This window comes from Erpetoichthys calabaricus, chromosome 8, assembly GCF_900747795.2.
Source record: "Erpetoichthys calabaricus chromosome 8, fErpCal1.3, whole genome shotgun sequence".
Classification (NCBI taxonomy): domain Eukaryota; kingdom Metazoa; phylum Chordata; class Cladistia; order Polypteriformes; family Polypteridae; genus Erpetoichthys; species Erpetoichthys calabaricus.
In genome coordinates, this window is record NC_041401.2 from 158,844,649 (window position 1) to 158,865,500 (window position 20,852).

At 45.1% G+C, this 20,852-nt stretch overlaps 2 protein-coding genes across 6 annotated transcripts in view; both read right to left on the reverse strand.

Annotated features, from left to right (window-relative positions):
• Positions 1 to 4,049: 4,049 nt before the first annotated feature.
• On the reverse strand, positions 4,050 to 11,306 carry LOC114656191 (uncharacterized). Of its 4 annotated transcripts, none has more exons than XM_051931053.1 (10): positions 9,003 to 11,306; positions 8,678 to 8,895; positions 8,471 to 8,583; positions 7,904 to 8,349; positions 7,489 to 7,809; positions 6,647 to 7,422; positions 6,326 to 6,535; positions 5,926 to 6,237; positions 5,578 to 5,834; positions 4,050 to 5,462 (listed from the first exon to the last, which is right to left on the reverse strand). In XM_051931053.1, exons 1-5 carry the CDS (start codon positions 9,404 to 9,406, stop codon positions 7,599 to 7,601), a joined length of 1,392 nt encoding a protein of 463 aa, XP_051787013.1. In that variant the 5' UTR covers positions 9,407 to 11,306; the 3' UTR covers positions 4,050 to 5,462; positions 5,578 to 5,834; positions 5,926 to 6,237; positions 6,326 to 6,535; positions 6,647 to 7,422; positions 7,489 to 7,598. The 4 variants fall into 4 exon arrangements, with proteins under 4 accessions (XP_051787013.1, XP_051787012.1, XP_051787014.1 ...); XM_051931052.1 differs by having other exon boundaries at positions 4,050 to 5,139; positions 5,223 to 5,462; positions 6,326 to 7,422; XM_051931054.1 differs by lacking the exon at positions 6,647 to 7,422.
• A 1,187-nt stretch (positions 11,307 to 12,493) lies between these two features.
• Positions 12,494 to 20,852, reverse strand: part of LOC114656192 (MOB-like protein phocein) — a 54,151-nt gene continuing 45,792 nt past the window's right edge. For both annotated transcript variants that reach the window (XM_028807650.2, XM_028807646.2), the window contains 2 exons: positions 15,266 to 15,377; positions 12,494 to 13,015 (listed from right to left, as the gene is read on the reverse strand). In XM_028807650.2, the coding sequence (XP_028663483.1) occupies positions 12,884 to 13,015; positions 15,266 to 15,377 (244 nt within the window). In that variant the 3' untranslated portion in view covers positions 12,494 to 12,883. The remainder of the gene's footprint in view (positions 13,016 to 15,265; positions 15,378 to 20,852) is intronic.

A 20,852-nucleotide genomic window follows, 5' to 3' on the forward strand; every position in this document is an offset into this window, starting at 1 on the left:
CAAAACCACTCTGGATTACGTAAACACGTTAAACGCAGGGGCCCTGTGCTCCGCTGTGTCTTTCTGTTCCTTGGCTTCAAAAGATGTGAATTGCGTGCCCATTTGTATTTTAAATTAGTCGAGGTGAGTCAACTTGTGTTTCACAAAAGAAGTTACTGAATGTACAAAATATTGCATTGTAACAATCTTAAAGCATCCTCTCTTCATTATAGTTTTTATTTAGCAAACAGCAACTTGAAAATTCAGCTAAGTTAAAGGAAAAAAAAAAAAAACGCCAAAACTTTAAAATAAATCACAAGAAGTGAAAGTTATATTTTAACAATGAAAAAAGCTTGTGGAAGGTACAGTAGATCAATTGTGTGGAGCAGCCTGAATGGATACGTTTGTAGATGGAGGCACCGGTGGGCAAAGAATAACATACACGAACGAGTAAATGTGATTATTTTCGCCCTTTACAGATGCAACCAAAGTATAAACACATGTAACCTTAACCCTTAATTCCTGAAACAAAGTAAAAATGAAAAATATGAGTCAAACCAGCAGCCTCTAAGAGTCGCATGTTGGCTGAGGTCAGTTTTCCCATAACTGAAAATCCTCTTTAAAATGGCGAAATTAAATCTCTTGTAATAACACAAAAGAAAAATCAGAAATATGGCAGTTATTTCCCATTATATTTAATGAGAAAGGAAGCCATCTTTTGTTTGCTGCACTGAATGCTTAGGGCAGCACGGTGGTGCAGTGGTAGCGCTGCTGCCTCGCGGTAAGGAGACCCGAGTTCACTTCCCAGGTCATCCCTGCGTGGAGTTTGCATGTTCTCCCCGTGTCTGCGTGGGTTTCCTCCCACAGTCCAAAGACAATCCTAAATTGTCCCGTGTGTGTGCTGGCTGGGATTGCCTCCAGCAGACCCCCATGACCTTGTGTTAGGATATAGTGGATTGGACCATGACTGCCTGAATGCTTAACAGTTATAATATAAATTGGGGATCTCGGATTCAAGAGCAGGATCAGGAGCAAAACAACACTGCAGTGGTGCTTCAAACCAGTTGTTAGCACACCCGTTAACCTTGGCCATTTTAGGAATGCCAATACAAACTAACAAATAATAATGGTATAAACCCTGATTGTGGAAGTGATGAGCAAAATGCATCAAAGTATTGCAACGTAGCGCATCTGAAGCAGCACAACCAAGTGTCCGATTTGCCTTTAAGAATTTCTTCATAAGATTCTAATGAGAGTCTCTAAGTGATATCCATTCTGACCGCCCTCCGTGTCTTTGGATGTCCAGTTTCTTATCACCTTTGACTTTTGCCCGGCAGGATCTTCACTTCTGTCCCAATTTTCAGCTGTCCAATGCGGTTTGTGGGCTGTGCTCTGGGTGACCAAGTGCTGCAGCTCCCTCCACTGTTTGCAGCCTTCCTTTACAAATGGCCGCCACTCCCACTGAGGTGACAGTGCACTTGCTGTGGGACCTTCCTTTCCCACAAGTGGTGCCATATTTAGAGAGCAGTCCAAGATGCGCACCTCTTTTTGATGGGCACCCAGTTTAGATTGAAATACCAGAAGACCTCAAGCCCACATGGCCAGTTTAGAGACTTGTGAGGAAGGCTTTGGACTGTGGGAGGTCCTCATATGAAGAGGTGCAGAACACAGAAGGCTAGCCCTGGACTTGAGCCCAGATGCCGTGTGACTGCTCTGTTGGCGCTTGTGCTGCTGGCATGTGGGAGAGTCGAACTGAAAGATGGAGTTGGCTGAATTGGTTTGCCACTCCTTATTAAGTTGTGGTGCCTGCACACCATTTGACAAAATAAAAAACGGATACTGGCAACATCTAAACATCTCATCCCAGTACATCTCAAATGTAAAGTGTGGCAGGTGTTAGCGGATTTCCATGAGCTGTAGAATACTTAATTGATATCTGGGAAGTGTGTGTGTATTTACTGACGGTCAGTGAAGAAAGTAGGACTATGGTGGCCTCCATCACACTTGGCAGCCTTAGCTTCAGTGTTATTTCCTCCCCCTGGACTGTGGCATTGCCCTCCATAGTGTGACCCCCCCCCCCCACTTAGATTGTATGTCTAACTGAGGCTCCTTCTTACAGAATTGTTTTATTTTAGTTAGGTTGCACTGTTCCAGGATGCGACGTTGACGTCACTGATTAGTAGAACATTCACTCACATGCTCCACCACTATTGGTGTTTTATCGTCTGTTAATTCTTGCAGACACATCTCCACTCTCCTTCCTCGAACGGTGGCTCCTCAGTCCCACAGCTGTGTGAATGTTGTCGCTGTGTTGGCTTCACAAACCTTTTCTAAATGGAGGCCCAGACTGATGAACACGACACCTCTGCAGATGTCAAGCTGTCCGGCTTCCTTGGTTTGTTCGAAGGCCCAAACCTCAGCTGTTTGTTTTGTAAATAGACGTTTTACTCCAAAATGCTTCCTTATATGTCAAGCATGTAGATTTAATATAACGGCCAACGCCTCGCAATGCAACATCTTTGATGGTACAAAAGCGTTTGAGTGTCGTGTTAGTTGCGCAGGCCGGCCAGCGCTGGGAGAGTATGCAGTGCCGACTCGCTTCAGTGTGTTTTATCTCACCATAACCTTTTGTCATTTTACAGTATTGTTTTTGTTAACCAAGTTTTTATTTTATACTTTACATGTTTGTTAATAAAACTGTCTAATTACTGCACACGCCGCCACCTTCCTTTGCTTCTTTCTTTTTTACATGTTTGATCATCCAAAGATGACTGGTGAGCTCAACAGAATGAACTGGGCGCCATGTTGCTGTGTCTCTGTTCTCATCCTGGACGTGAAGCGTTACGGAGAGCAGGGTTAACAATGCAGTATTGTGGACCACTTTTTTCAAAATCCCCACTAGTGTACTTGATATAGAAATTGAGATATGTGTGCGCCCAACTCTGAGGGGGAATTCAATGTTATACTATGTGTTATAGTTAGAAGAGAAGATCCGTGATGTACTGGGCTCGTTTCTTGCCATCTTTGGACTGGGAATTTTTGTAGGATACGGAAACTCTGAAGGAAGGCGCCACTCCTGCCAAGGTGACAGGCTGTTATCCAGGTTCCAGTTCTTTCTTTGATTTAACTCCATTTTAATGGCCTTTTTCTCCCATACAAGATGATTTTTATGTCATTTATTCTCCATTGCCACCGGCTGTCTCATTCGGTTCAATGTCGACTGGCGCCACACTACTGCTTTCAAAGGTTACAGGCGCAGATCAGGTTCTCAAAAGTACAGAGTAGAAGTCCTGACAAAATAAATCGGTAAAAAGAGTCGAGTGATTCAAGGTGCAGTACTTTGCCAGCAGAGGCCTTTCACTCAAGTTAAAATCACAGAAGGGGACGCCAGGGACTGATCACATGACCATCAACACAGCGACGGGAGACCTGCTGTTTTTAAATTGATTGACGTCACAGAACATTTATAACCAAAAAGATGTATTTTATGGTAGTCAAAATGCCATTTCAGTGAGGACAAGAAACTAAATCAACAAGCTGTGGTTTATCTGTTAGTACAGATAAGAACTTCAATGGTGATTTGTAGTTGATGACGGGTGGGCACACCCTCCCACCCTGACCACCGACGTATTGAGATGAGCACATGGAGAACTATTCATGGCAAAATCAAACCGACTGAAGTCACTTCACTGATTTGATCATCTGCTTCTCCTGCTGGACTGACTTTTACCAAATACAAATCTGCAATTTGTATCCATTTATTTCAGCCTCGGAAGAAAAGATACTGGAGAGAAATCCAGGAATTCCATTTCATTTTGCACACACCTCCATTGCCAGCGGCTTTTCAGATTCTTCTGACTTTTCATGGTATGCTCAGTAGGCATTCACAGCAGTGGTGACAATTTCCAGACTTGACCAACACCCCAGCATATGTGGACCTATGGCATCTTGGATGAATTCTGAGAAGTGAAATGGCCCCTGCTGTGCAAAACAGCGTGACAGCAGTCTGCGCAAAAAATGCCAGCCGATCTGCGAGGCTGAGCCGGGTCCGTAAAAGGTAAAAGGTGACAGAGGCGGGCGCATAGCCGATTAGCCACGCGGTCGCGGGAAGGTAAACAGAGAGCCCTTAAAGCGGCGGCGGGCGGGACAGAAGCAGGCAGGCAGACACAACGATTCAATCAACAAGGTTTATACAATGAATATACATATAATAAATAGAAATCAATCAACAATCCAAGAAAAAAAATAACGTGAAATAACTATATACAATAAATATAACATGAAATCAGTGTATATTAAATAAAGGTCAAACAACAATCCAAGGAACTATATATAAATAAATAAATATCAAATAAAAAAAATAACTACCATAACCAGTAGATGAAGCCCAAAATTAAAAAAGATTGTCAAAAAAAGTAAAAACAGCTTGAAAAATGAAGCAGTCCTCCCTTTCTGCCAACATATAAAGTGCCAGTCATTTGTAAAGATTGTCAAAAAAAAAAAAAAAATTAAAAAAAAAAGTAAAAACAGCTTGAAAAATTTATAAAAATAAGAAAAAAAAAAAAAAAAAGCAATGTATGGGCCCATCTACTGATTAACAAAAATTGTTTAGTGGCCATCCCCCCCGGCACGATTTTGCTTCGCTCTCCTCTTTTCCTGGAACAAAAGGTTTCCCTCCCAAAGCGGCTGTGGCCGAACTCTTTTGTTTTAGGACGGCCACAGCGCTGGCAAACAAAGGCCTCCACTTTTTTTCTTTGTTTGGGAGGGATACCTTGCTGTTGCGCCAGCTCCTCCGCCGCCAGGCAGTGGTGCGGGGTACTGAAGGTTGTGCCGGTGGAGGCGGAGAGGCGGCAGTGTCAGCCGGCGGGAGGAGTGGCTGGGTGGCGGGTGCTTCTTGTGGCACGGGGGGGTGGCCAACAATTGGTGGTGCCACATCCACGGGGCCCCGAGTTCGCTGCGTTGTATTTTATTTTATTTTATTTTATTTTATTTTATTGTATTGTATCCGAGTATTCATGACATGGTGCAGCGGACTGCTCGGGGCCCGTGGGCCGTGGCTGTACGGCAGGGGTGGGCTCCGAAGCAAGGGCCGAGCTGGATGGCAATGGCACGGCCATCTCCAGAGCCCGCCGTACCAGCTCCCTGGTGCGAGTGAGGTGCCTACAGGGACAGAAAGCAAAGTAAGTCAGGGTGGGAGGGAGGAGAGGGGCATGGTGGATCCCACTTGTCCAGTGTGTACTTACCATTGTGCCAGGGTGCGCTGATTGAGGGGGAATAACTGGATACGTGTCTGGGCCATGAGTACCGGGTTTGTAAGGATGTTCTCTTGGATGCAGATATAATCCCGCATCACAGCTGCCCAGCGGTTCACCCTCACGCCGCAGATGGTGGTTCCTTCGGGGTGAATCCTGGACAGTTCTATACAAACGGCCTCCACAAGGCGGCTGATGTTTGGCATCTGTGCGCCTTGGCCGACCATACACCTACAAAATTCGGGGGGTGGGTTTTTGAGAGAGAGAGAGAGAGAGAGACAGTCAGTCCTGCCATTGATATCCAATCAAAAGGAAAGAGGCAACGCCAAAGAGGTTGAGCACCTACCGTCGCAAGCTCTCCACTCCCGGTGTGACACTGGTCTGCGAGTGCTTGCGTTGGAACCTCCCCTTCACCAGTCTTTCCTGGTGGCGTGGCGGGAAGCGAACCGGGGCCTTGTCGCCCTCCAGCAATCGTTCCCAGAGAGCGACAATCTCCGCCACTTGCTGCTGAGTCACGTAAGCACGGTGACGCAGCGTCATGAGACTAGAGGCCAGGTTGACCACGTGCTCATAACCCGGGCCAGTGTCAGCTCCAAGGCTACTCTGTTGGAGAAAGAGAGCGAAAGTGAGAAAGGGGAGTGAGTACTCATTGGATATTCCACAGGTATATCACGACTCGTTGGGAGAGACTTACTGGCTCGTGGGACACCCTTTGAATGGCCTCGTCTCCAGGGGAGGTCTCCTGGTCGGCTGGCCCAGACTGAGGCGCCGATGGCAGGTTGCGACTGGGACTTGTCAGACGACGGTTGTCGGGCGAAGTCCTCCTCAAGGCCGAAGAGGGTGTTTTCGAGATGTTCTTCTACCGACCCCTCGTTCTCTTGGAAGCCCTCGTCGACACTGTCGTCGTCTGTATCAGTCCCATCCAGAGCGTCGGGATCCCTGCCCATCACTTCCTCCAGCACTCGACCGGTCTGCGAAAAAAGGTATTGGACGCCGATGAGCTCACCTGTGAAAAAGAGGGAACTGTTTTAAAATGAAAAGGGGGGTAGAGAGAAAGAGAGACAGACAGACAGACGGCTCGACGCCCGCCTCACCAGTGTACTTCGCAGGCCGGGTGTGATCGTCAACTAGCTTCGTGCGATATAAAATTTCACTCAGCTCATTGACGGTGTGCTGGAGTTGGCCACTGTAGCAGACCATATCACGGTCTGCTGCCTCCACTGCTTGTGCCGCATGGTCCTCGTTCCACCGCGCCAGGCCTTCCAGCAGATAGGCCTGAAAGTGGGCCGCGCTGGCTGAAGTGCCTGAAAGACACGGTGAGTGAGTGAGAGAGAGAGAGTGAAAGATAAAAATGCAATGCCACCCACTCCCTCGCACAACACAGGTCACAAAGAACAGGTTCTGGGCACCCTTACCAGGTATGAAGCGGTCCAGATGCAGGTGGAACGACTCCAACGAAGTTGAACCTCGCGCACACCTGAACACCGGCAGCGTGATCCCCCCCTTTGACCAGCTGCCCGGTCTGCATGTACAGGTGCACGCCGGGTGGGTCCTGGATGCAGTGGAGGTGGCGCCTCTGTGTTTTCCAGATGTCCTGGATCTTAGCACGGTCCAAAAGCGGGATACCCATGGTGTCAGTGGCGTCCCCGAAGGCCTCCAACATCTCGTCAATGAGCCGGCCAGTCTCCTCCGCCCCGCGCGTGCGGCAGTGGCGGGCCAGCTCCTTTAACGGGATGTTTCCCTGCCTGGAGCCTCGGGGACCCTTCCCTGCCTCACCAGCCTTGGCCTGTCGCAGCCGGGCGACGTCTCCCTCGTCCCACTCAAAAATGCAGAACGAGAGACGCGCCATGAAGAGGCTGTATAGTGGGTGGCTCTCCGTGGTAACACCTGCCGCGAAGCGTCGCATCAGGTGCCACACGTCGAGCCGCACCACTAGCTGATCCCACTGATGGAATAAGAAGGACACCTTGGATGGTCCCCCGTGGGAACAGCAGTCTCGGTCCACATAGAGGACCAGAGGCGGGGACACACCGGCATCACGGTATCGCCGCATCAGCCCGGTGGCCATGGGGTACAGGCCAGCACCCTCGGCTGCAGTGAGGACGCTGATTAAGACCTGGCCATACTCATTCCCCACGTTGGTCACCCAGGCTGCCGTTCCTGCCGCGGCACCAGCAAGTTTCTTGGTCACCTGAACGATGAAAGGGAGTGACGGTAAGCTGGAAGGAAGGTAGGAAGGGATGGCGATATTGCTCACCTTCTTGGTTGAGTCCATCTTCAAGAATGAGCCAAAGATGGAGGTGATCCAGGCCTTGGTCTCTTCTATCCTCGAAGCCACCTCCCTGGCATAGATGGACAGCAACCACTTTACACCGGGGTCATCCGTGGTGGTCGAGGCGTAGTCGTAGATGGCTCGGCACCCGATGTGATGAACTTGGTGGCCGCGAACATGAACTTTCTGGACCGCTCCAACCAGGACTTGACGTGCTCCTCGAGCAGATATTTGCGCAGCCGGGTGGCCCCGTTGCCCAGTGTGCGCTCACGCATCTGCCCGATGAGCTTTTTGTCGCAGGATAATCTGTGTTGAGACAGAACAGAGACGTTAGGACTGCCCGTGTGTGCCTGTCTACCTATGGAGAGTTGACCCAGCCATCGGAGACTCCTTGTCTGACCTGTAAGTCAGGATAGCTGGAAAGTCATCCCGATGGGTGCAGTGCAGCTGATCCAAGACATCCTGCGACCAGCCCGCCACCTTCTTCTTGCAGCGCCGGCACTCCAGGTACTCCGTGGCCATAAAGTACCATCCGTCTGACTCCAGGACCCTCCGGACGGTCCTGTAGAGTCCGGCTCCCGACAACCTGTGGCTGCACACCGTGCAGGACAGCTTGTAGCCCCGCATGCGGTACGGCATCCACAGGAAGAACGGGCGCTGAAAAAAGGTGTCGGGCGATGTCGGGGGCTGGAGGTGCACGTTGCGGGGGCCGGGAGGATACCACCAAAGGCGAAGGTTGGACGTCAGAACAGGCTTTCCATCCTTGCCCCTGGTGAAAAGGGCCCGACTTACCCACACATGCTGTTCTTTGGGTAGGGAAGTCCTCCAGCCCTCGGGTAAAAGTAGCTGTGTGTGTGAGAGAGAAAGAGAGACGGCATGAGCAAGAGAAAAAGAAACAAAAAGAATCAGACAGGGCCTGTTCCTTTCCCGGCAATGCAATTCAAACAAACACATCGTTTTAACTCACCTCTCTCCTGGCTACAGACAGCATTTGCAAAGGCTGCTTTCCCGGATCAGCCGTCGGTTGGGAGCGCTGGGATGGCACGGGCCCTCCACTGGTTGCAGACTGGGAGGTAGATGCTGGGGAAGATTGTTTACAAATTCAAACAAATAACAGGTTAAACAGAAAAAGTGAAGGAGCCACCACCAGTTTCCATGGGTGGCGGTCACTTACCAGCCTCCAACTCCATGCTGGCCGACAGCAGCACGTCATCGGGAATCTCGACGACGGAGGCTGCTGCAGAGAGAGAGGTGGTGGGGGTAACAGTGGTGGTTTTGGGAAGTGAGGAGGTTGCTGCTGCCTTTGCCTCGTCTCTCCCTCGCACATACAGCTGGAGCGCATGCATCTTGGTCCCGACTTTGGTGGTCTGGCGCCGGAGCCATTTGATGTAACTGTGTTGCGGTACGAAAGTGGGAACGGTAACAGGTGAACAAATGGAAGCAGGGTCCCACTACCTTGCTGTGCCCTTCCCCTCAGACCCCACCCAAAAGTCTCTCACCTCTTAGCCTCCCGATCTTCCGCATCGTAAAGGGCCTCAAACGTCAGGTGTCCATGTTGGCCGAAGCCGACGAGCCTCTTGCCCTCGTCTAGGGTCCTGGCCGACCCGTCTCTCTCCCGTCGACGACGGATGGCCGTCTTCACATCGGGAAAGAGCCAGGCGTAGGACTCCAGGGTGTTCTTATTGCTCGCCAGCGGGCTATCAGACACCTGGCCATCTTCGCGCTCCCTCTGGTGGGTTGCCAACACCATGACGGCATAGCCGAGGTCATGGGTCAGCAACCATTTAAAAGTTTGACCCCGGTACTGTCCAAACTGGAGCTCGCTGACGCTGCGCACCAGCCTGGAGTCCCCGGGGTCACCGCCTGCTGCCCGCACCCGTCTCCTGGCCTGCTCCTTGACCATCTCGGCCGACTTGACCCTGTACGGCACGGTGGCGCTCAGGCCGTATGCCTTGGCGACCTGGATCGCCTCGGCGGAGGCCTTCAGGGTCAGTTCGCCGGAGGTCTCGCGGCGGAACTGTGGCACAGGATTCAAGCTGGATAAATCAGACAAACCAAGAGAAAGTTACAGCTCCATTCCAAAGTTTTACAACACCTCTGTTTTTCTTCAAATTTAACCAGCTGGAATGCAACGAGCGACCTGAAACAGATCCGCAGGAAACTGGCAGACATTTACATTTAAAGTGTAGGTTACCAAAAGCTGAAATTAAAAGAAATTTCAGAATATTACAAATTGGCCTTCATGGAGCAACTAATAGGTTACAACCTACATATAGTCTGCACCAAGCCACGTTGCCTCCAACAGAGATCAAATAAAGAGTAACTGAGCATGCAAAAAGGAACAAGGAACAAGGGAACAACAGGATGATAAACCGCCACCTTTGAACAAAGTCTATAAGCGCCAAGCCCGATATTCCAAAAACTTTTTGAATGAATCTTTGTGTTATTTAACCTATGAATACTTACATGTCAACACCGCAGGCGATGTTGGGTGTATTAAAATAATGCAATCAACCATTACGTCAATTAAAGAAAGAAACCTTTGTTTTAAGAGGAACACTGCTACTACAAACAAAGACTCACGTAAGAACACTAGTGGCAGCCATGGTAAGGGATACCAGAAAGTTAATTCTGAAAGAGTAAGGGAACATAGACACAAAATAAATAAAATGGTTGGTAATACTAGTGCTGGATTTTTTTTAAGGCCTTTAATAATATTACAACTACAGTGGAACCTCTAGATACGAGTTTAATTCGTTCCAGAACTGAGCTTGTATAGCGAATTACTCGTATCTAGAACAAACTTCCCCATTGAAAATAATGGAAATCCAGTTAATCCGTTCTGCACCCCAAATATATTAACATAAAAATCAATTTTCCTAACAAATAACACTGATAAATTATATATACTGTAGTCTACCTTTAATAAATAACACTGGTAAATAATATAACTGATTATTAAAAGAATCAAAACAGGTGTCCAAAGTGCAGTAGAGCATTCAATAAATCTTTAAATAAATAATCCTTAAAACAGTTGTGAAGTGGAGGTTTAAAATACACAAGAATAACAATCCTTTAACACGAGGTTAAAACGTCAAAAGGATGCCGTCTTTAAAAAACAGATGACAATCACCGGTGCTTCTTCTCTGTTAGCATCTCACCTGCTTCTCCCATGCGGGCTCTGCAACAGGCGAGACACTCTTAATGCAGCTGACCTTCTCTACACCGTCCTGCTTCAGCTGTTTGGCTCGCCTGTTCAGCTACACGCGAGCCTGCACTTGCCTGCCTGCCTGCCTTCTCTCTCTCTCTCTTTCTTTTCTTTCACTTCTTCTCCCCCTTAACCGGCTCGCGCTTCTCTATATATGCGGGGAGGACATGGCAGCTGCAGCCCATCAGCCACAGGAACAATCATGGATGTGGGCAGTTTCCCACCTGTGCACTTAAGTGAGAAACGCAGACACCGCAGATCGCGGCTCGCAACTGCTACCACGCCCCCTTGCTAAGCCGCGAGCTATACCCACAGCCTGGCTCGTGGCTCGTTATGCGAACCAATGCTCGTATTTAGAGCTGAATTTTTCGCTCATACTTTCCTCGTATTTTGAATTTCTCGTATACAGAGGTGCTCGTATCTCGAGGTTCCACTGTACATTGTTACACTGCAATTTCCTATTGTTAGCATTATTATTATTATTATTATTCATTATTAAAAAACACAATTATAACGCAATTCTGTCCAGACTATTTACAGATATCTATATTACTGAAACCAGTTTGCTAAAATGAAAAAAAAAAAAAAAAAAAAAGAATACTTTCATTAATATGTACAAAAGAAATAAATTCTCATTAGATTAAACTACATCTTTTTTATTTCACTTCACTATAATCCTTGTACAGTATAGCAGCAGCACTATTTTATAGTTATATTACTTATTACACTACTTGTCAAAGTATCGCTATGTAGTCGCTAAAAAGAAAAAAAGAACGCTTTCGTTAATATGCACATAAGAAAATAAAATTAAGTACATTAAAACTTCACGTTTTATTTCACTTCACTATAATTCTTGGGTACTAATAGTAGCAGCAATAGTACCATTTTAATAGTACCAGCGGGCCCACTTGAAGATAAAAGAAAGAACATGACATCACCGCTTTTAGGCGGGGAGGCGGGTCTTTCGGAGCAAAAAAAAAATAGAACAAATCTTGTTCAGCCAGTCAGAGTTCACAAAACTTTCAAAAGTAGAACACCTCGACCAATTAGAACACAGGCGTTTCCGCGTGAGCCAATCGCTGCACAGGGCTGCTTGTCAATCACCCGAGAAAATAGAACAAAAGAAGCACAAAATAGCACAGCAGATCGGCTCCCTCTAGGAGCAAGAAGGAAGCTGGGCAAGGCCAGGACCCTCATCAGGTTCCACTCCATGTTCTTCTCTTCCATAATTAGATGGACCGGACTGTTTCATTTCTTGCAATGTTTGGTTCCCACACCATATCTTCAACCTTTGCTGACCCTGCAAGAACTCAACGAGGTTGAGGTCACTGACTCTGTCATCACAGGGAGAACAAAGTTCTAGCTGCTCTGTTAAAACACGTGGATTTGCTTTACTTTATGTAATTGTGGCTTTTTCGACAACTGGAACATCAAGACAAAGAGCAAACACAGAAGGCCAGCCAGCGGTGAAGATGACTGCAATCCGTGATTAAGCACTGAACCCAAAATGAAACTGTCATCCTGCAGGGAACTTTCCTGTGTGTTACTTCCACATGTTTTACACATTTTCTCACCCATCACTAAAAACTACATGGGGTAAGCAACATATAAATAATATTCTTAGGCAGAAGAAAAACCTTGTAAGAGTTTTAAAATAAAAGCATCCATAAGCAGTCACCACATAACGTTCTCCCCTCTGTGCGAGTGGCGCCTCATGCAAAGTGAAACGTAAAAGGCACAGAGAAACAAACATGAAAGAAATGAACATCAATACCCAACAAATACCAGTTAGCTGAAGCATTTATTCATTCACTTAAGTCAACAGTTACTTAATTTGAATTTTGGCATGAATAGTTCACCGGTTACCCTGTTGCTATTCAGATTCCCGTCAGTCTGTAAAGTGGGTAACTAGTTTGACTTTATTAACAGATAAGATCAGAGAAAATTTAGTCCATTTAAAAACAAGGTGGCTTTTACAGAGCTCAATGATAATAACTTAGAGAGAGGGCTGAACTTATTTAGAAGCAGCTAGACAAGACACAAAGGATAAAAAAAAGGCCAAACAAAAAAAAGTAATAGTATTGATACATGATTGAAACAATTAAAAAAACGATATTGTACACAAAATGTTCAGGCTGTGTGTGTAGTGGAATTGTGCCGGCGGCAGCCTCATCACGCTTCACTCTCACCCGATGTGGAGTTCTGCACGTCTTCCTCCAGGATGGGGACTATCAGGTTGTCCTTTGACATGAGATTGTACTTCATCACAAACCTTGTAAAGCGATGGCACAGAAAGGTTTCATTCTGAAACACAAAGGATGATCACACACAGTGTGCTTAAGAGCCCCCTTAAGAGAAAACAAAAAACTCGCTGCTAGCAGAAATGATGCCAATGGCGCTCAGGGTCCTTACAGTTACCCTTGGCAAACAGGTTGAAGTGGAGAGCCAAACAACTGCTAATCCAAAATCTTGACCCGTTGTGATTTTTCTTAAACTAATGGATGGCGGACCCCTGCAAAGTCTTCACACCGATGGACCAGCCACATACACAAAGTTGAAGTTCAACGACAGACCTGGGACCCTGCTGGCTCTACAAGCAGATCTTTAGGCTCAGGGAAGGCCAGTCGCTTACCTGCCCTGAAGTTGCCCGTTTGCACAAGGCCGAGGGGACATCTCCACTGCTTCAGTATGACCGAAATGTAGACAGGAAAACTTCCGACAGTTACGTGTATGAAGGCATCTAACAGTCACTCATACCAGCCAATGTCTTATTCAAAAGAGAAGTTTTATTCTTGCTGCAAAAAAGGTTTAACTCTATAATTTGTTAATCCTTGCCAAGTGCCACATCAGAGGTTCCTAATATCAGATTGTAGTTTTGGTTTGTTCCATTAATTAAAAAACATTGGTTGGCATGAAAACCAGTGGCCTCTGTGGCCCTCTTGTAACCGAGACCACTGATTTGTTGTATAAGGACCAACCACTTAGAAACATCAGAGCTGACGTGGGAAACATGGAGGACCCTAAAGCAGGGGTGGGCAAAGTCATTCCTGGAGGGCCGCAGTGGCCACGGGTTTTTGTTCCAACCCAGTTGCTTAATTAGAAAACAATCCTTGCCAATAATTACATTTCATGGCTTGTTAGTGCTTTAACTCTGCTATGTCAAGTCATTCTGATATCCTAGATTTTTTTTCCATTCTAAGGATATCATCCAAATATTTTGAAGTGTAAAACAGATGGGTAATTCTTAATCCTTCACTTTCTTCTCTTCTCTTTCCTTCCAAGTATTTAATTAAACCAAATAGTGCACGATAAATACACAGAGGTGTAAAGGGTAACAAGCAAAATGGATAACTGCTGGTTTCACTTGTCATTTGCATCTTATTGCTAATAAGGAGCAATTAAAAACAGAGAATGCAGCTGTTTAAGACTTAAATAAGCAATAAGGGTTCAAAATCTTAATGAGGGAGACAACTAAAATGAAGTGTTTCTAGAGCAATAAGTGCTTCTTATTAAGCAATTGGGTTGGAACAAAAACCTGCAGCCACTGCGGCCCTCCAGGAATGAGTTTGTCCACCCCTGCTCTAAAGGATGAGTCTGTTAAACCTAAAGGGGTGAACCATTACAGGCCTTCTCTGCTGTTCGTCTTCACAGGTGGCGCAGTGGTAGTGCTGCTGCTTTGCAGTAAGGAGACTATGGAAGATTGTGGGTTCGCTTCCCGGTTCCTCCCTGTGTGGATAGCGCTTTGAGTACTGAGAAAAGCGCTATATAAATGTAATGAATTATTATTATTATTATTGACAGAAAAACGACAAGGCTGCTGACAAATGTCACTCACACAACATCAGCCAGGGCCATCGTTGCAAGATTCTCTGTGGTGACTCCATCCAGTCTGAGGATATGTTCTCGTCAGCGGAGACCCCAGCAGAAGTGTCTGGTGGGGTTGGATCAGATTTTATTGAGGAGTCGAGATGCCACTGGAGCAGTGGGTTTGTGAAAATGGTGCATGGGAGGCTGGGGCCAAACTGGGACCTCTTTACAAAAGCCAGAGAGGATGCACTCCATTTACAAAAAGAACATTCTCAATCGTCAAATACTGTATATGAACTACTGTGCATTTCACACATTTTTATACGGATCATTTTTTCAGCTATAAAGCTTTAAAATTCAAAGACCCAAGCACTGATGCCTCCTCCAGAAATAACACTTTAAATGTAGAATAAAAATAAATCAATAAAAATTAGTATATGTTCTTGAGACTTGCTTGTTCCCTTGAAGAAATATCAATGTAAATAATACACTGCATTTCAAATTATGGAAGGAGTGTGTTTATACAGCATCAAAAAAAAAAATTAGTGCATTAGAGGCATTTTCTTATCTACAACTCACCAATATTTACATAAACATTAATATAGAAAATTAATAGAAAAATATCACGTAGGAAGAAAAGGAGCAATTTCCGTATTAAGCTTTGAAGAACAACAGAACATTAACTTTGGCTAATGGGTACTAAACCAAACCCCCCAAGAAATAAAACCTGATTAGGAACAAATTTACCTCGTATTTGTCAAATATCTGTCTGTGGTGAAAATAGGCATGAGAGAATATTCTGTAAATCCTACGGCACACGGAGCCCAGCTTTGCTACCGATGACTCCTTGATGCTAACCCTGTGGAGAAGAGAGGTGATGAAGAGTGTCAGCACACCTGAAGTTACTTTCATTAGACACCTACATGCCTTCATAAAGACTTTATGAAAAACATACACAATTCAAAATTGATCTTTACACACTCGGACTTGTTTTTATTCAAAATGAAAGTTTAGCATACAGTTGCCCTGTTAAAACAGAACAATTTTAATTTCAAAACTGACTTCAAACCAAAAAGAAACCCTTGGAGTGAACTGGACGAAGCTTAATACCATGCTGTGAAAAAGTATTTGCCCCTTCCGGATTTTCTCTCCTTGTTTCTACTGTCCAAACAAATTTAGAGTAATACAAAAGACAACCTGAGTGAACACAATACATGACTTTAAATGACTTGATTTATTGGAAACAAGTTCACCAACACCTGAGGGAAAAAGTAACTGTCCCCTTAGTCACTCAGTCAACCAATGAACCAAATATAAAGGACAATGGGTTAAATTAGACTAGAAACACCCAAGCTTGCTGGCTGCCAGCCCTATTGAATCTAAACATCACTTAAACAGAACTGTTCAGGCATTGTGAAGCTGGCTAAGAGATCTCCACAAGCAGCACACCATGGCTAAGTTATAAAAGTAATCCCTAAAACTCTGGACCTCTACTGAACCACAGTGACATCATCTCCAAATCCAGAAAACCTGGAACAGTGGTAAATCTGCCCAGGAATGGCCAGACTTTCAACATTACACAAAGAGAATTCACAGCACTCGTCCTGGAAGTCTCAGAAGAACCGAGACAAACATTTAAGCAACTGTAGGCCTCTCAGCTCAGGTAATGTCAGCGCTCAAGATGCCACCACTGGAAAGACACTGAGGAAAATGGTGTCCGTGAAAGAGCTGCAAGGTGGAAACCACAGCTAAACACGATGAACAGAGAGGCTGGTCTAACTAGGGATGGGTGATACCACTACAAGCACTTTACATGTCAGAATTCCTGTACCGATACGGAGTATTTATTTATTTTTTATTATAAAGAGTATAGGAATTGTTTATAAATGCTAGTGTTTTAGAATGGGTAATGTTAATGAGATCAGTCTATTTAAATTAACTAATATGATGACAGTATCAAGGACACCATATCAATTATATTACAAAATATAAATTAATAGAATAAACGTCATTTTCTAACCTGCTTACTCCAGACTAGGGCTATGGGAGGGTGCCTGAGCCTATCCCAGCTGCCAAAGGGCACAATGCAGAAGCAAACCCTGGAGAGGGTGCCCATCCATTGCTGGGCGAACGCACCAAACACACGCTGCGGCCAATTTAGCTTTGCCAGTTAAACTAATCGGACACTGGGAGACATGAAGATCCAGGTTGCAAACCTCTGTCTCCTTAAGGCTGGTTTCTACTTAACACTCAGAACACGTACACATCATGGCTGCCATGTATTCCCAGTGTTCATTTGACCCGTCCTCTGAGCAGGTCTTCAGAAATTAACGCAACGGCAATGCATGTGTGAGTTGCAGTACCAGCAAAAACCGGGGGGCACAGTGGTTGGTGACGTTAGAGTCTCCGTTTACTATCAACAGGTGACAGCAAGCTGCTTTGCTGATCTCACAGGATCAATGTGTGTGCTTCAATATTTGATGAATGGTTCGATGTGGTGAAACAAAAAGCTGATGTATTTGTGGTGCTTTTCTTTTCACATTCTGTGCCGTCTCTTTATTTTTTGTACTTTCACAACAGCATCAGAATGTGCGGCAGCATATTTGAGCCAAAGAGAAAAAAAAATTAGGGACACAGGAAAAAGGTCTATTTTGAGATTAAAGTGGAAATTTTGCCAATGTCTCTTGACAGCTGAGCTGTAAACCACATACAGCGAAGCAACATTTTACTGTCCTAGCAGTGCATAATATGACTGGAGTTTGACAAATAAAGAGAACACCCAACTGGCCAGAAGCGCCGCTTCATCCCAGTACTGCAAATGCATTTCAGCAGATTCTGGGGACTTGTTCTCATTCAGGATCAATATCCATATCAGAGTGTAGGAGATTCCTTTATATCAAAAGAGTAAAATAATTAAGTTTATAACAAATTTTCAATTAATTGCTTTACCTGCATATTTGGAGAATCGGGCCCTTAGGCTGATGAATGCAGTACAGCCTACAAATTAGTGTTTTCTTGCTTTTTTTATATATATACACTGAAAAATGTTTTAAGAAGGAAACAGGGCTCAAAGTACTGCCATTCTATTGAACGTTTGTGGTTTTAATTCCCCAAAACAATCAAGAGGCTCAACGTACTGCTTTAAACCACGCCACTTATTTTTCAAACAGCTATAATTATTCTTCTGAAGTGATTTCTACTACCAGATAAACATCTCAATGTTTCGATTGCTGATGTCTGCAGGTTATGAAGGAGAACATAAAAAAACCTAACAAAACATAACATTATAATCTTACACAGCGACCCGAATAATAGTTACAGCTGAAGTCGAGCACTTTAAGGAAAAAACAACATGCAAAAGCCTTAAAACCGTCCAATGGACCACAAACCTCACCAACTGGTGTGAGGTTTGCAGAAAAAAAGCATTTACAGGCAGTGGAGTGCTCTTGTGTACCCTGGTGCATGAAAAATCCAAAGATCAAGAGTAAATCTGGAAAAGAAACCACCTAAGCAGATGAGGAAAATACAGATTATCTATTTACAATATGAACATAAAGCAAAAAGTCTTATTTAAAAAGAACAGCAACTATGCAAAGGAATATGCTGCAGTGTCGTGCAGGATTATTAATGCATCATCAAACACTTTTGTAGCCCTGATAGCTCTTTCCCAGCTGGGAATGCGTCCCCCTATGTATACCCATTTGCAACGTTGGAAATATGTACTATTCATGAAAAGTGTACATGTGACAATACTACTATTGCTGCAGCCCCCCTGACTATCAAAGAGGTCTTTTACTTCCTTAAACCAGCAAATTTTTGTCATGGGGTATGTCACATTTCCCAGCCTCAGTTGCTGATCATTGCTGCACCATGTCAAATTACATGGCCGATACTGCTGCCGTGTCACGTTTACCAACCTTACAGAACAGTTGTGCTCTCCCTTCTTTTGATTGCCAATAGCATGTCGCCTGACAGAGCTGGCGCAGTACCAAGGGCTTAACAGCTGGGAGTTCAGCTGCAGTTTCTGCCCTTTTTTCATTTTTTACATATAGTATTAGTATCCATATTACTAACCGAGAATGCTAAACCGGATGGACGCAGGGACATCCGGCCATGGGCCGTAGCCGCAAAAAGACGTACTGCGCAGGCGCCCCAAGAAATGAGGCGCCGCGAGAGGCGGCCGCGACCACAGAAAAAAGGAGTGAGCACAGAAACAAGGAGTCAAAGAAATGAGGCGCCGCGACCACAGAAAAAAGGAGTCAGCACATAAAAAAGGAGTCAAACGCAGGCGACGCACACAGCGCCGCACGAAAGCCATTGCACACGAAACTAGCACACAAAAAAAAAAAAGAAGCCGCTCGCGCCCCACGAATCCCGCACCCACCTCCAAGCACCCCCCCCCCACCCCCTACAAGCAACGGACGATTCAACAAGCCCCTGGCACACAAAAAAAAGAACCCGCAACAACCCCCCCCCCCCCCCCCCCGAGACGAAACGGGACAGACTACGGACATGGTACATGAAACGTTCACAACAACGACGATTCAGACCCACAAACACACTAACATCAATAAGAAGTGACACCCAAAGCCCCATTTCTAAAGGAACCGTCCGCAGACACCTGCTAAATGATTGCGGCACTTAGCTGACAACGCGTTCAATAATGAGTCCACTATTCAGGAAAATTCATTGGGATTAATGAATGTCATTTGCAATCATTGTCATTCACTTAACTTCCCTGAAGAAACAACTGGCAATACAAGTAATGAATTTACACGTTGTTGTCAAAAGGCTCAGATTAGACTGCCTCCTTTACATTCATATCCTGAATATCTACAGAAGCTTCTAACTAACGATGTGCCTGAAACTAAAAACTTTATGAACGGCATTACATCCTACAATAGTTCATTTTCTTTTGCATCTACCGGAGTAAATATCAGGCCACCAAAAGGCAATGGCCCATACTGCTTTCGCATATGTGGACAAATATTACATCGCATTGGAACAGTGCACCCTGAAACAAATCAACAACGCAAATATGCACAAATCTACACACAAAGCCCCATTTCTAAATGAACCGTCCGTATTAAACATACGTCATCTCAACACGTTCACAATATGCAGCATAGGTAGATCTCATTACAATAAGGCACTATTAACCGTTCAACCGCAGAAAAGGCTCCATATTAACAGTGAGTGCGATCCTCCTTATTACTTATCCATATTTATCACGCTCAAGAACAAACAAGTCATAAATTCACGATCACGGGTACAAAACAATACCGCTCGGATAACGGGAGCAAACACAATTCACACTATGCAGCATAGGTGGATCTCATTATAATGAGGCACTATTAACCGTTCAACCGCAGAAAAAGCTCCATATTAACAGTGAGTGCGATCCTCCTTATTACTTTTCCAGATTTCTAACGCTGAAGAACAAAAAATTCATGAATTCACGATCACGGGTACAAACCGATACGGCTCGAGTAACGGGACCACACACACGAACCCGCATGAAAAAAAACAATACACGTCGGCTCCAACGCGCTTCTGAAACTCTGGAAGAAAAAATGTCTCGGCTCCAAAAACGCAAAGCTCAACTAACACAATTACAGAAACGAACCCAAATGGACAGACACACTGAACGTGGACGCATGCAGCGCGCGTCTCACAGTACTGCATCGAAACAGGCACGGCTTCAAAACGAAACACCTCCCGTCTCAGACATACAGAAACGGCAGCGAGAGAACATCAACGCCAGACACCTGCTAAACGATTGCTCCAGTTAGCTGACAATGCGTTCAATAATGAGTCCACTATTCAGGAAAATTAATGAACGTCATTTGCAATCATTGTCATTCACTTAACTTCCCTGAAGAAACAACTGGCAATACATGTAATGAATTTACACGTTGCTATCAAAACGGTCAAATTAGACTGCCTCCTTTACATTCATATCCTGAATATCTACAGAAGCTTCTAACTAACGATGTACCTGAAAGTGAAATCTTTATGAACTGCATTAGATCCTACAAATCGGTATCCACTATGAACATTCACAGTGGCACTGCACATGACATCCGTCTTGCGAAACTGTTAATTATTGATGAATGTACAATGGCATCCACTCACTTACTCCACACCATTCATAAACTTCTACAAACGTTTATGAATAATGATCTGCCCTTTGAAGGAAAGGTACTTTTATTACAAAGAGATTTTAGACAGTGCGTAGCTATTGTTCAGTGCACCTTAAAATACGCAGACAATTGGCATTGCTTTGAAAAGATAGTTAGTACATAACATACGATGTCCACATCCACATCAAAAC